The sequence below is a fragment of the Gobio gobio genome (assembly GCF_949357685.1).
Source record: "Gobio gobio genome assembly, chromosome: 15".
Lineage (NCBI taxonomy): Eukaryota > Metazoa > Chordata > Actinopteri > Cypriniformes > Gobionidae > Gobio > Gobio gobio.
The window spans coordinates 17736754-17753226 of NC_137108.1; the positions used below are offsets into that span (position 1 = coordinate 17736754).

General features: G+C 39.0%; 1 protein-coding gene across 2 annotated transcripts in view; it reads right to left on the reverse strand.

The window, feature by feature from the left end:
* Window positions 1-613: 613 nt before the first annotated feature.
* LOC307138564 (syndecan-2-A-like) overlaps window positions 614-16473 on the reverse strand; it is a 42607-nt gene continuing 26747 nt past the window's right edge. The window contains exons 2-5 of one of the 2 annotated variants that reach the window (XM_079836933.1): window positions 13882-13993; window positions 11329-11510; window positions 10882-11014; window positions 614-2357 (exon numbers count right to left, since the gene is read on the reverse strand). In XM_079836933.1, coding sequence (XP_079693059.1) covers window positions 2194-2357; window positions 10882-11014; window positions 11329-11510; window positions 13882-13993 — 591 coding nt within the window. In that variant the 3' untranslated portion in view covers window positions 614-2193. Of the gene's footprint in view, window positions 2358-8671; window positions 8853-10389; window positions 11015-11328; window positions 11511-13881; window positions 13994-16473 lie in introns of those variants that run through there. The other variant, XR_013818039.1, reaches the window with a different exon arrangement.

Here is a 16473-nt window from a genome sequence, read left to right on the forward strand (position 1 = left end):
CTTAGATCATTAAAACAGGGCCCTAAGAGTGAATGTGTGCATAATAGCCTATCACAAATAGTTCAAATGAATTCCTTTAGGCCTACAATTAATTCTCTCTGGTTTGGTTTGATGTTATGGCCTTGAAACCCATGGCGAATTAGCCTTCGAATACAAATTTGATGTCAGGACTGTTCAACACGCAACACTAAAACGCTAAGTAACAAAACAAACTAATTTATAAATAAATACAACTTGTAAGTCAACTTGAACATTAAGGGCTTGTGCAGCTACACTCATGCATATATTTTCTAGAACGGTTGTGGACAGGTGCGGTGACAACTAAGTGTGAGATTCTTTTGGAATAAAACAGCCTTTGTGGCAACTTGTGCGGCGTTCAGTAAATGTTTTCCTGTCAGAGCTTTAACATCTAAGGATAAATCCCAGAGCAATCTTCTTCAGAGGTGTTACATTTCCACCACAGCTTGTGTTTGATGGTCCAAAGAGAGCCGAGAGAGATTTGGCGTGCATATTGATTCATCATGTAGTACATATTCATACACACACAGTTGAGAATAATCTCCAAAGAGAGGTGCACAAGGTGAACTCAAGTCGATGCACAAGAAGCGTAATTAAAATACCATGAGAAAATGTTTATTCAGTAGTGTTTTTTTTATGAAATACAATACTGTTTCTGTAATTCTGTGACATTACCACTCATCACACTTCTCCAGTTCCAGCTTTTAACATCATGCCGATGCACAAATGTCCTCAAATCCCTGTAGAACTGTTTCAGAACAGTAGGCACTTCAAGGGCTTCTAAAACATTTGTGAATATACATTTTCATAGATTTTTTAAACTAACATATTACATATAATATGTAGTATATAAATAATTATATTCTATAAATTATTGTATATTAACATATACAGAGACGTCGTTGACTCTAAATGGTCAGGTCTTTAAAAGAAACATATTGGAAATGCACATGAAAAGAAGAGTAAAAATGAGCAGATGTGATCCAAGGTATTAATCATCATCACTGTTAACAACACTGTTTGAGTCTTTGGAAGGTCAGAGACATTCAGCAGAATATGCGCGAGTCAGAAACAAAAGAGAAGTCATTTTAAAAGCTGCTTTCGCGTGAGCGATAATATTATGAAATAAAGAGAAATGGCCTTCATTAGGGTTTCTGTCAACAGTGAACATTGAAAATGTGTCGACCGAGAAGAGCGTGGGCGAACAAATCAGTAAAACTGACGACTTTTACTGGGTAAATGATGTGAACCTGTCATGAAAGATTCATTCTTGGACTCATTACACTTGTTCATAATCCATATTCTAATGAACTTTTCCCTTCCAAATGTTGGGTAACTGGATAGGAAATAGTTTTGCGGAGGGGGGGTGACCTTGATAAGCTTGTGTGCAATGCAAACTTATATCATATCATTACAAAGTAGTGTAAGTCAATTACTGCAGTTTTCAAGGATGCTATAAATGGAGACTTTGATGAAACAGTCAAGTATAACTGATTTTCCAAAGAGACAGAAAAAGAGAGAATGAAGAGCACAAGTATGGAGGAATGTGTTCTTGGCTTTAGGCAAAGTAGAATGTGAACTTTCAAGGACTTAACACTGTACCAACTATATTAGATCATGAAATATAACAAAATACATTGAAACATTCTGCAGTATGCTGTGATCTTTGAATGATTTCATACAAACATTCAGTTTGACTGAAGAAGCCAAAGGAGAAAAATACCCTTTACAAAAACGATGAGATGAAAAACGAAATTATCGATAAAGTCCACACTGAGATAAGTTACTCAAATGTAATGAGTGGAAAATTAAAGGTATCAGATATAACCCAGGATTTACACCCCGGAATTGTCTTGTTCTTTAATAAAACGTACCTCTACTGTTACAAAGTAGTCACTGACTAAAACCTGTGAGAAATGATTTACTTTCATACACTGACAACAATTGTTTTCGAAAACCATAGAGAAACAATCTTTGACATTTTTGATCCCAAAAAAAAAGAAAATACAAGCCCCGTTTGGGTTTGTGAAGCAAAAATTACTTTTTTGTTACATTTTTAAATAAGTAAAGGTTCCCCGTAAAAAAAAAATCCCCTCGATGTGCTACCGATCCACTGTTACTCTTGGAGAGGAGTTGGTTGTTGTAATGATGTTACTGTTGGCAATGATTGGTCATTCAGGCGTAGAACTCTTTACTCGGAGCCTTCTGATAGGCTGAGCTGGGTGGCTTGCGCTCTCCAAGGTCATAGCTCCCCTCATCCTTCTTTCTCATACGGTACACCAGAAGGAGGATCAGGAAGATGGCAAACAGGAAGCCAATCACTCCGCCGGCTATAACCGCTGCAACAAGAAGAATGACACCGTGTCAAAAAAACACGTTTATAATATCTAACACACAAATCCTCTCCAAGTTCTTCAACAAAGGTTCAGAGCTACAAATTAAATTGATCAAAATATCAGTTAAATATATACACATAGGCCCTGTTTACACTTGGTATTAAAGGTCCCATGGCATGGCATTTTTCTATTATTTTATAATGTTTCCTGAAGTGTACTTATATTGTTAGTATGACTTTTACATCATAAAATGTCATAATTTAGAAATAAAAGGCATTTTTTCTATACTGCTGTTTGCCCTGTGGCTGAATGCCCAGCTTCAAGAGGCGTGTCTGCTGTGAGACTTCAGTAAAAACGCCCACTGTTGTGATTGGCTGACATCTTTGCATTTTAAATGAGCGGAGGGGGCGTGGTTTAACGAGGTCTACGAGGCACGAGCAGGCACGAGCTGCTGCCAGAGAGACGGATGGACCTGAGTTCACTTCACATCAGTTCTCAGCATGTCTGAACTGTTGTAGTTACAGCATATACTTCAGGTTATTAGTCTATTTCTAGTCGGAGGGGCTGTCACTCATGTCAGAAAGTTAGTAACTTTAGTAAATTATGGATCAGCGCTGACTGGAGACGCGAACCGTTTAGAACGATTCAGTCCGATTTGGTGAACTGATTCAAAAGAAAGATCGTTCGCGAACCGGACATCACTAATGTACCAGAGACTGAGCTCAGCGATTGCTAACAAAGTTATTTATAGTAACTACTGAGTTATGAGAGCGCTGTCAGTCAGCGCGAGTTTATTGTGTTTGTATCTGAGAGTTCTGAATAAACACGAGTCCCAGTCACACCGAGTCCGTCTTCATCATTATTACCAACTTTGTAACACATGCAAAGTACCATTACAGCTGTCGAGATGGACGAGTTAAAAGTAAGTGTTGATAATAGCATTATTTTTAAAATAAAATAAAAGCGTCAGTGACGCGCGTTGAGTACACAGCGCAAACAAAGACACAACAGCAGTAATCGAATGTAATCCAGTTTATTGTGGGGCTAGGCTGGCTAGCCCGAATATGCTCACGCTTACCCCCCTTCTGCTTAATCTCACGCCACGTTTGGTGCCTCCGCTGTGGGCCAGATGCAGTACTGGGGGTCGGGGATGTTGAAGGCCAACGGCCAGTGCAGCCCGAGCTTCGGCGTGTGTGAGGCCGATGTTGAGCAGAAACTCATGACTGTATGCACATTTTAGAACCGATAGACGCGACGAGGACGTACAAAAACACTGACTCACAAAATAGAAAACACGAAAACACCGTTCTGTCGGGAGAGAGAGAAGCCGCCGTGTGTGCACGAATAATAAATAATTAGCTACACATCAGAAATCACTGATCACAGATCAGAAGGAACTGAAAAAAGACTTCTGTTTTCATTTGTACATCCAAACACTGAGAAACTGCCAGCGTTCACTCGTTCACAAGCAATGATCTCTATTCTCTCGAGCGTTTGCATGGGTGTGCCAGATTCTCTGGGCGGAGGAAAGGGAGGTAACCGTTCCTGCTTGGACGTCAAACCAGGAGACTTCAGGATTGGTTTGTCTGGCCTGTCATTTTCTCAAAGGCAGAGAAAGACAGCCAGAACTCGGTTTTACACCGATCAACATTTCTATCCACTTGGGGACAATATTCAGGCTAGGGGAACTCATATTAATGTTGAAAAACCTCATAAAATGAAAATTTCATGCCATGGGACCTTTAAGATGCGTTTTGGTCGATCGGATCACTAAATACAAGTGTAAACAGGGTCTAAAACGTTTTGAGCTTGTCCACTTTCGACCACTTCCAGAGGTAGACGAAATGCATTCGACCGGATTGCTTTCGTAGAGCAAACGCTCATGTGGCCGAATGTGTTCAAACAGCCAAAAAAGACTACTCTCTGCCTACTGACCTAAAGCTTAAACATTATACGCAAGCCAGAAGGGATTTAAACTTTGTCGGCTGAAGACCCAAGTTTGATTTGAAGATGAAAACGTACCAAGCACAACGCCCTGCCCTGACGGTCTTGTCTCTATTCAATGTTTCTTTGTTTGTCTTGTGTCTGACCACATGGCTCTGTCTTTGTTTGTGTTGGCCATGTGTTCCTCTAGTCCCACCTCCTTGTTTCCCTTTACCACGCCCCCTTGTTTAATCTTTGTTTCACTAATTGTGCTCACCTGATCCTCATGTGCTGATCCCTTTTATAATGAGCTCCTTTCCTTCTTGTCTCTGTTGGTTTGTTGTATTCACTCAGTGTTTGTGTATGCGTCTCTTGTCAGTCAGTGCTAGTGTTTCTGTCAGGTCTAGCTTTGAATTTAGTTTCTATTGGTTTTATTTTTTCCTGATTTTAGTCTAGTCAAGTTTTCAGTCTTTATTTTGCTGTAGTTTTCCCAAGCTTTATTTTGAATTCTCTTTTTACTTTTATTGTTAACTGCGTCTTTGTTTGCTAGTTCCAGTTATTCATTATAGAATTTATTTATTATTTTCCCTTTGCTACTTCCAGTTATATTTAATTAATTTGTTTTGGTAGCTCTTGTTGTCTTGTCCTGAGTGTTGTCTTGTCCTGAGTCTTGTCTTGTTTATCTCATGTCTGTTCCTGCCCTGCCCCCTTTCCGGAGTTCCCTGGCCACGGATTCTCACTGCCTGGCAGCAAGTCTGATGCAGCTGTCTAACAAGCCTCCGGTTCTGTGAGTTTCTACCTGGCAGCAAGACTGGGGCCACATCTGAGATCTACTACCAGCTTTGGGTCGTGTGCTCCTGCTTCTCAGGAACACTGTCCATCCAACAGTCTCCGAGGTCATCCTTTCTGTCAGTCCTTGTGTCATCTGCCCTACTGTTTGATCTGCTTCACGCCTCGCTCTCCTGCTGTCTTCAGTCTTTTTATTAAAAAAAACCCCTTGTTGCTCATTTGCATCTGGGTCCTGACACTCCCCTTTCTTGATTTCTAATGTTTCAGTGCAGAAACAAAAGATGCTCACCGTGTTTTTCCATTAGTCTCTGGCCATGTTCATATTTAAATTGCGTAAGCTTAGTCCATTAGGTCTAAAAAAAAAAAAAAAAGCCCATAGATTTACCCACCCATAGACCCCCATATGAATTTAAACACTAGGTGTAAATGGGAATGTGTCACCCTCGTCTACTTGTGATCCGCTCGACCAAAACACTTTAATACCAGGTGTAAACAAGGCCAGAGACGTCTGAAATGGTTTGTCAACTTATTAATTTACAGAAAATAAATTGGGTGATTCTTCAAATATTGGCACTTTTGATTACTTAAAAATAAAAATCTTAAAATGTTTATGTCCTGGAATAAAGATTAGGCAGGGGCCGTATTCACAAAACATCTTAAAGCTAAAAGTAGCTCCTAACTTGCCGGTTTAGGAAAAACTCTTAAAAATAATGGGCATGTTAATCCTAATTATAGGATTTTAGTATCTCACAAAACATTTTAGCGCTAACTAGCTCCTAAATCAGTGAAACGTTAGTAGTAGTCAAGAGGACTCCTAAGTCAAAAAGACCAAATCACAAACAATCCTAATGGCTGTTGTGGACATTTCTCCCCTTTCTAACTTCCATTTTGCTTCCTGTCTAATCACTGTCCTGTCATAAAAAGGCAAAAATGCCTAAAAAAACCCCACATATTTATTAAATAAGTAAATAAATAATGTGTCTGATTACCTGTGGCAGTTGTTTCACAAGTTCACATTTACAAATGATCGGATAGAGTAAAATTAGCATTTTTTGGGTGCTGTTCGAGGGCTCCGAGCTCAGAATTTAGCCCAAATCCAGAGTTTCCCCCGAATCTCTCCGGCTGGCCAGCTGGGCCAGTCGGGGTGGTGGAGGGATGCAGAAAGCTGTCGAGGTAGGTGAATCGGCTGTGTATAATGTATATACTCGAGCTTATTAGATAGTGCTCCTCCCTAACTTTGTTTATAAAACATAATTTTGCATGCAATCTCTCGAAATGCAGACATGTAAAAGGCTGACATTTAGCTGAACTTGTTTCATCAGTGACATTTAGCCTACTTTTTGAAATCTTTATTTGAATATGATAAACATTTTATTTAAAAATCTTTATTTGAATATGGTAAAATGATACCTCACTCTACAATATTTCTACGATTAAATCGCTGACAGAGACCCCTCCCCTATCAGCCAATCACTGTGGGCATAGTTAGTAAGCATGATTACATCATCCATAGCAACAAGGTCAACCCCCGCCCTTACTCTTAGCTTAAGACTTTTCTCTATTCCTTAGTAAAAGTTGCTCTCAGCAGCTTTGTGAATAGAATTTAAGAGAAAACTCTTAGCTAAGAAAATTTACTGCTATTAGGAGAACTGTTTTGTGAATCCGGCCCCAGATCAAATGTTGAATTACAGGGAGTGCAGAATTATTAGGCACTTTGATTTTCTGATCATATTTTTTTTCCAGGCACATTTGACCAATTCCAAACCACAGTAATCCTAATAAATACTATTGATTTAGTATTTAATAATGTATAAGTGATATATAATTGTTCATGAAGGCTGGAAATGAAAATCACCTTATATTCAGGTGTGCAGAATTATTAGGCATGTTTTCTTTTACAGATAAATTGAGCCAAAAAAGAGATTTAACTCAGACTGAAAAGTCAAAAAGTATTAAATGCCCATGAGAAGGATGCAATACTAGACATTGCAGTTAAGGCATGACCATTGGACAGTGAGATGCTCGTTGGGTCAGCAGGATCTGATAAAAACAGGTGGTGAAGAAAAGACACCTGTTAACTGCAAAAGAATTAAGAATTAAGGTGAAGAATTAAGGGTGAAACCATTAGGAACCCTTTAGTCTCCAGCGCCACCATTTTCCAGAGCTGCAACCTACCTGGAGTCTCCAGAAGTGCAAGGTGTCAGGATCTCAGAGACTTCAGTTAGGTAAAGAATCCTAAAAAATGACCCCCACTAAATAAGAATCATGAGCTGAAGTGTTGTAAAATACATGAAGCCTGCTTTTTTATAGGCTTTATTGGTTTTATAGGTTGAGAATGACTCTTGAAGGACCAGCACCACATCCTCTAGTACCACTGTTTGAAGAATTCATCTTCCAGAATCTGGCAGTACGTTTTGGGAGTTCATTTTAGTCCATCCTGAAGTCCGTTTTGCAGAGATGGACTAAAAATGAACTCCCAAAACGTACTGCCAGATTCTGGAAGATGAATTCTTCAAACAGTGGTACTAGAGGATGTGGTGCTGGTCCTTCAAGAGTCACTCTCAACCTATCTGTCCATAAAGCCTATAAAAAAGCAGGCTTCATGTATTTTACAACACTTCAGCTTATGATTCTTATCTAGTGGGGGTCATTTTTTAGGATTCTTTACCTAACTGAAGTCTCTGAGATCCTGACACCTTGCACTTCTGGAGACTCCAGGTAGGTTGCAGCTTTGGAAAATGGTGGCGCTGGAGACTAAAGGGTTCCTGATGGTTTCACCCTTAATTCTTCACCTTAATTCTTAATTCTTTTGCAGTTAACAGGTGTCTTTTCTTCACCACCTGTTTTTGTCAGATCCTGCTGACCCAACGAGCATTTCACTGTCCAATGGTCATGCCTTAACTGCAATGTCTAGTATTGCATTAGTATTGCATCCTTCTCATGGGCATTTAATACTTTTTGACTTTTCAGTCTGAGTTAAATCTCTTTTTTGGCTCAATTTATCTGTAAAAGAAAACATGCCTAATAATTCTGCACACCTGAATATAAGGTGTTTTTCATTTCCAGCCTTCATGAACAATTATATATCACTTATACATTATTAAATACTAAATCAATAGTAGTTATTAGGATTACTGTGGTTTGGAATTGGTCAAATGTGCCTGGAAAAAAAATATGATCAGAAAATCAACGTGCCTAATAATTCTACACTCCCTGTATATATATATATATATATATATATATATATATATATATATATATATATATATATATATATATATATATATATATATATATATATATATATATATATATATATATATATATATATATATATATATATATATATATATATATATATATATATATATATATATATATATATATTAAATTAATTATGTTTCTATTTGTTGTGCTTTCTATTTGATATGCTTCCCCCCATTTGCATCATAACCAAATATAATCAAAACTAAAACATTCTTTTAGTTTATTTTTTATGTTTTTGAAAAACAAAATGTTCTCCAAAATGTTTGGCATGATGGTAATGCCGGTTAGGTTGTTGTACAAATTGTGCAAAGTAGAATTTTTATGTTTTTTTTTTTTTTAAGTCTAGAGACTGAAGACAAAACCGTGAGACATTGTAGTAAATATAACACTTAAACAATCTTGGAATCTGAGGAAACAGTAATTTAAAGAGACAAATTAAAACTAGAATAATTGTTCAAATTAGAATTGCATTTTGGGCCAAATTTACTAAACAGAGCAAATTAGCGTGAGAGCGCAATCCTATACAGGGAGTGCAGAATTATTAGGCACGTTGATTTTCTGATCATATTTTTTTTCCAGGCACATTTGACCAATTCCAAACCACAGTAATCCTAATAACTACTATTGATTTAGTATTTAATAATGTATAAGTGATATATAATTGTTCATGAAGGCTGGAAATGAAAATCACCTTATATTCAGGTGTGCAGAATTATTAGGCATGTTTTCTTTTACAGATAAATTGAGCCAAAAAAGAGATTTAACTCAGACTGAAAAGTCAAAAAGTATTAAATGCCCATGAGAAGGATGCAATACTAATGCAATACTAGACATTGCAGTTAAGGCATGACCATTGGACAGTGAAATGCTCGTTGGGTCAGCAGGGTCAGACAAAAACAGGTGGTGAAGAAAAGACACCTGTTAACTGCAAAAGAATTAAGAATTAAGGTGAAGAATTAAGGGTGAAACCATCAGGAACCCTTTAGTCTCCAGCGCCACCATTTTCCAGAGCTGCAACCTACCTGGAGTCTCCAGAAGTGCAAGGTGTCAGGATCTCAGAGACTTCAGTTAGCTAAAGAATCCTAAAAAATGACCCCCACTAGATAAGAATCACAAGCTGAAGTGTTGTAAAATACATGAAGAAGGTTTTTTTATAGGCTTTATGGACAGATAGGTTGAGAGTGACTCTTGAAGGACCAGCACCACATCCTCTAGCTCCACTGTTTGAAGAATTCATCTTCCAGAATCTGGCAGTACGTTTTGGGAGTTCATTTTTAGGCCATCTCTGCAAAACGGACTTCAGGATGGACTAAAATGAACTCCCAAAACGTACTGCCAGATTCTGGAAGATGAATTCTTCAAACAGTGGTACTAGAGGATGTGGTGCTGGTCCTTCAAGAGTCACTCTCAACCTATCTGTCCATAAAGCCTATAAAAAAACCTTCTTCATGTATTTTACAACACTTCAGCTTGTGATTCTTATTTAGTGGGGGTCATTTTTTAGGATTCTTTACCTAACTGAAGTCTCTGAGATCCTGACACCTTGCACTTCTGGAGACTCCAGGTAGGTTGCAGCTCTGGAAAATGGTGGCGCTGGAGACTAAAGGGTTCCTGATGGTTTCACCCTTAATTCTTCACCTTAATTCTTAATTCTTTTGCGGTTAATAGGTGTCTTTTCTCCGCCACATGTTTTTGTCAGATCCTGCTGACCCAACGAGCATTTCACTGTCCAATGGTCACGCCTTAACTGCAATGTCTAGGATTGCATTAGTATTGCATCCTTCTCATGGGCATTTAATACTTTTTGACTTTTCAGTCTGAGTTAAATCTCTTTTTTGGCTCAATTTATCTGTAAAAGAAAACATGCCTAATAATTCTGCACACCTGAATATAAGGTGTTTTTCATTTCCAGCCTTCATGAACAATTATATATCACTTATACATTATTAAATACTAAATCAATAGTAGTTATTAGGATTACTGTGGTTTGGAATTGGTCAAATGTGCCTGGAAAAAAAATATGATCAGAAAATCAACGTGCCTAATAATTCTGCACTCCCTGTAAAAGCGCGATGGGAGCGGAAAGTTCAGCACGTGATCTACTGCGACACACAAATTAAAGAACACAGACGAATCATACCAACAGCAGCGCAAATTAGCGTCTGGTTTAAGATGTGCTTTTTTGGGCGGTAAATAACTGCGCAAATCCAGAAAATTGACAAGGGCAAACCTTAATAAATCACCTTGAGTGATTCATTTAAATACTCTCCTCCCATAAGTTTTGCATCTAAAAGGGAAACTCCTACAAATGCAAATGCAATAAGGTCAGCTGCAAAAAGAACTGTTCACGACTTTTCAGCGCTAATTTTTCACTGCGTGTCTTTGGTAAATCCTGACAGTAGTTTTTTAACGGGAAATAAAGGTTTGCGCTGGTGCAAGCTGTTAGTAAATCTGGCCCTTTGTCTTTAAAGTCTTACTTTAATAGGGGACTGAAATATTCCCCTGATTAAAGAATCACCCTTCTGTGTGTTGTTTATTTTGAACATACCTGCCAGCACTTCTGTCCTCTGGAAGAGATTTTCTGTGCGAACCTCATGAAGCAGGTCAGCATCTTGTACAACACTCGGTGAGCTGGTGGCTTCAACAGTGACCTGGGGCTTTTCTGTCTGATAGTTAGAGATCTAAAAAACAGTGAGAGAGGGAGCGAGAGAAAGACAGACAGCTTAACATCAAGATTGCTGACAAAAAAACAATTCAGCTAGTTGGAAAAAGTGAAGAGATTCAATAACAAGATTGAAGGATTAAAAACATAAGTGGTGTTCAGTAAAACTGCGAGAGACAGCAGGTCAGTGTATGCGTCAAAGAGGAGTAATATCAAAAGTATCACAAGTTGTCAAAGTTTTGCAGGGTGTGCAGGTTTTTCGGAGCAGTGGGAGTCAGCAAAAGCTTTGATAGTGTCAGAAGCAGTACGACTGAAATGGGCGAGCAATCGCACCTCTGGTCCCATGTCTGACTCAATGAATGTCTCTATGCTGATTTTGTCCATCTCTCTGGAAATGGTGGACTCCAAGCTGGGGCTGCTGGTGTAGACAGGCTCCTGAGTAGACCCCACACTGAATTCTCGGTACCGCACAATTACAGTGGAAGTGTCTTCATCATCATCTGTATCACTAAAACCTAAAAAGAATTGTGAGAAATAAAGAAATGAGATCAGTCAGCCATTAGAATGTTTTCCATATACAAATGAAATATAACTTGTAAGTTGTAAGTTGCAATCCTTGAATTTGATTGGCTGAGCAGTATTTTTTACTCAGCTTGTCTTTTTTTGTGCATTTCAAACTGTCTATCAGTCTTTGCTGGTAGGAATTTATAATTGTCTCTTTCTGCGGGGTTACAATAATATGCCAGTAGGTGGAGATCATGAGTGAGTCATTGAATCATTCACTCAATCAACTCATTCAAAAACATGGGCTTTCTGAAATTGCATACTCTCTTGAAACTGTTTTGAATAAATACTTACTTTGCGACCATTAAAAACGCACATTCTATAGAGTATGAATGTAATGCAGACATATTACGTTCACTATGTTGTCATTGACATGTCAATTGCACCAATTGTGTCGCTTCACTGCCATTCACAAATCCTCTCCCGTGGTCTCATGGGATAGTAAAGTGTCCATCGTATGCACACTTCAGAATCTTGCTGGAAGTAGTAGGTCATCTGGGTACTTTTTGAGTACTGTGAATTCGGACATTCATCTTTTGTCGCATACTGTATTTTGCCTACTTTATAGTAGGTAAGTATGCGATTTCGTATGCAGCCACGGATTCATTCATGAGCAAAACAAGTGATTGTCTTCACGAGTGAGTCATTGAATCATTCACTCAACTCTTTCATTCAGGAATGAAAATACAGCTGTCTATTGCCTGAAGGTGCGCCAAAGTTAATTCTGCTGTGGCTTAGCAAAAACAGATAAAGTCACTGTGTGAGTATTATGTCTAAAATATAATTTCCTCAGTATTATTTCCTTATATTTTCCAATCAAATCATAAATCATGATGATTTTCATCAACACTTATGTTTGTATGGTATTGTCATTTTTAAGGCGATTTTGAAAATATGAGGTTTTGCAAATGTTGACCTATGATGACGTGGGTGACCTATGACGTGTGATGGGACTATAATGACATCCTGACGGCCTGAGCTTTACTTTGAATGTTGAATGTGTCCGTATAAATATAATATAAATATAACAATACAGAATGGGAATGCAAGATCAGCACTTTTGCTTAAAGTGTTTCCAAGAGAGACAGATGAAATATATAAAATTTATAAATATTTCATGTGCCAGGTACACGGCACTGTGGTACAGCAGAAAGAGGTAGAGAAATGACTTATTAATAATGCAGAATTTCTGTATGGAGCAGACATCTGCTGAGTGACTATGGTGGTCTTGGCTGACCGCGTTTGACTGCAGGTGAAACATCTGCCCGCTCAAGGGGTGGGCAGCATTGTCTAGCAGCCACCTAGAAGCCCTTCTATTAAAAACACATTAGACAACCATTAGCCACAACAACACTGGCTCTGTGGGTTAATTGAAATTACTTCATCAAAAAGTCTTTCTAGTATACACTATACATTCTACACTAGTTAGTAAAAAAGCAGCTATAATAGAATAATTTTGTCTTTTTTTTGTTGAGTGATTATATAGGATAAACATTACAAGACTCTAACTAGACAAGACTTTTCTATTTTTTAAGAAAATGTCAGTTTTACTTGATGCAACACCCGCAAGGGTGTTTTGGATGGTTGCCAGGGCGTTACTATGCAGTTGGACCAAGTCAAAAGAGCCTTTCCACATGTTTCTATGGTCCTATTCCAAATGGCACATTTGATGTGGACTTGCGTTGTCGGTCTTGTGCTAGTGTTTGTGATGTCCACAAGAACGGTCTCATTTGTCATTGTAGGTTTCAGACTATCCAACAACACAGATTTGGAGGAGAAACACAAGGGCCACATTTGTGAAATTTCAGTTTTGCGGGCAAAAAAACCTGTCCCTTTTATAAAGTACAGCTCACACAGAAGTCACTTTCAAACCAAGCAGCTGTATGTTGCTCAACAACTTGATAATGAGCAAAATCTGCATGGGGAACTTTTTCGCCATCACAAAACTTCCGATCGCGTGGCTTTCTATTGGAATGACTGGACTTTAGCTGAGCAATGGTAAATGTGACCTCACCTCACCTAGGCTTGCATTTGGGACAGCGCCTTTGATATTCTGGCCCCTAGATCGCCACCAATGATCTCTAGGATCAACTTAGGCTCACAATGCTTTTGGGAAATGCAGCCCTGATCACTTAGGGACAAAAGTAGCAACATACCTCTCCTCAACAAGCCCCATGATTAGACATTATCATTCACAAGGGGTTTGTTGAGTAACAGTCATATCACAATTATGGTCTCTTGAGACCGAAGCTGCCTCAGAATAACAAGAGTAATAAAATTGGCTATTATAGAATCAGTAACAGTGATATAAACAATCCTTACCAGATCCTGAACCAGAAGTGGAGTCATCATCATCCAAAGAGTAGTCACCGGACTGCTGGTCATCCAAATAGATGTCATCAGCTGAGACGGGGGACTGACCGGAGACCAGTACCTGCACAGGTGAACACAAGCAGTATTTTAATATCTAACTTTCTTTAAAGCAAAAGGATTAGTCATTCCCTTAGTACATATGAAATGATCTAAAAAAATCTTCAGTTCCTGAGACAAGAAATGTGCACCACTTAAGTACCATTAACATATCAAACAAATCCTTTTTTTTCTATTTCTAAACAACACAGAAGAAAATCTTGGCTGATTTTGTTTTATGCTGAAGGCAAACAACAAAAATGCCTGCCCAAGGTTCCTCCCACTTCTGTTTCCCTGGAAACTACCTCAAAGGAAAGTAATATTTGATTCTCTTCCTCTGGAGAAAACTCTCTGAAAGCTCCCTGACCCGCTAAAACTGCGCTAAAAACCAATCTAAAAGTCAGCATCTGTCATTTCTTCGCACATTGTGGAAGTAACAAAAGGTTTATCGCTCTGAAGTAATACTTCAAGGTTGAGGGGTGGCGCAAACGGACAGACACGGTCTAGCAAACAAACGCAAGAGGCTATCATTGTTGTCAAGATAGGGGCAGATGGACCTATGTCTATTTCCAAAACCTATGACCCTTTCTTTTTCACCATGATAGTATCACATCCTCCAGCGACTTCGTCGTCTCCCACAGACTTTTCCATTCACGCTTGCTCGAGCTCAGCCGTCTCTGATCTTCTCCATCCATATTAACCCTTCATCAAATCACAAAGCGAAGCCACCAACAGCCACGCTTTGTGCACCTATGTGTGATTGTATTTCTTATAATGTGGAGGGCAAACAATGAAATAGTGCATGAAAGCGCTGATATTGTCTGTATGTGTGTGTGCATTTGATTAAAGTCTACAAGAGCGCCAATGGATCTGACAATGAGATTGGATAATACTCCAAGCACCTTTGTGTGTAATCTGAATCCTCCTATTCTCCCGGATGATAAATAATGGCACTCAGGTGATAAGGTTCAATTTTAGAGTGGTCACTCATGCAGGATAAAAACCCAGGAAGAGTGAAGGGGTTGGATTCAAAGCCTGTACAATAACAAGAGGCTGGAGCGGGCGCTGTTTTCAGAGGCGCTGAGGGGGAGATTAAACGGGACTTGAAAGCCAATGGAAGACTAAATAAAGCCACAGGGCCTGTGATCAGCCGTGGGTCCCGCTCAGGACACCTCGAACATACATCAGCCTCTGTTTGACTCTTCACATTTTTCACAGTCTCCTCACACAGCAAAGGCTTTCATTAGCCATCATTGCTCATCACGACAGCGAACACACAGGAAGATGGGATACAAAACCCTGTTTAACCTAGTGGGCTTACAATAACTGAACTTGAGTGACACAAGGGCTGTGTATAAAACCTAAGGCAGCTGACTAGACAGTCAATGACTAAACAGCCAGTGATTTTCTATGAAGGTTCCTAAGCAAATTGGTTTCAGACAGACTTCAAAGCCACCGTAATGTCATCTCAAATGATCTACAAAAAATTCCTGCGAGCTTTAGACATTTCCGAAAATGTTTATGTCTGATTAAAGTAGGCTGAAGGGGGGGTTAAGGGAGGAATCAGACAGTGTTTTTTTGTAAACAGGAAGTGATGTAAACAGTGGATTTGAATGTGCCTTGATGCCTTCCTAGGCCCTGTCCCAAATGGCACCCTAAACCCTCGCAGTCTTCCTACGAGTCCGCACTGTCATGACGTAATGCTTTGACTGTTGGGAAGATGTCCGCTGCGGAACCCGCACCAGTGCTTATTCGACCACAAAGGAGGCGCTCGCGAGCACCCTGCTGAGACCTAAAATGACAAATGGGACATCCTACGGTCTCGTGGACTGAACGGACACGCTCACGCGGCAACCATTGTGAGTCCACAAGACCGAAAGTGCATATGAAGTGTGCCATTTGGGACAGAGCCCTACAAAATAAAAAGTGTAGGACAGGCCTTAAGGAGCTATTTCTGATCCAAACTTTAAAGGGATAGTTCACCCAAAAATTAAAATTACCCCATGATTTACTCACCCTTAAGCCATCCAAGGTGTATATGACATTCTTCTTTCAGACGAATACAATCGGTGTAAAATAAAAAATATGTCCTGGCTCTTCCAAGCATTATAATGGCAGTAAATGGCAGCCGAAAATTTGAAGACCAAAAAAGGGCATCCATCCATTATAAAAGTAATCTACACAGCTCTGGGGGGAAGTTGAATACGAAAGGCCTTTATTAACCCCCCGGAGCCGTATGGATTACTTTTATAATGGATGGATGCACTTTTTTGGTCTGCAAATTTTGGGATGCCATTCACTGCCATTATAATGTTTGGAAGAGCCAGGACATTTATAATATAATAACTTTACAAAAAAACGCTGACTGATAGTATAACTTGGAAGAGCTGCACTGTTTACGCTACATCAACATCGTAAGAGTCTGACACAGGCTAGAGGAAATTGTTGAATAAAGTCGTTATTTTTGTTTTTTGTACACAAAAAGTATTTTCGTCACTTCATTAA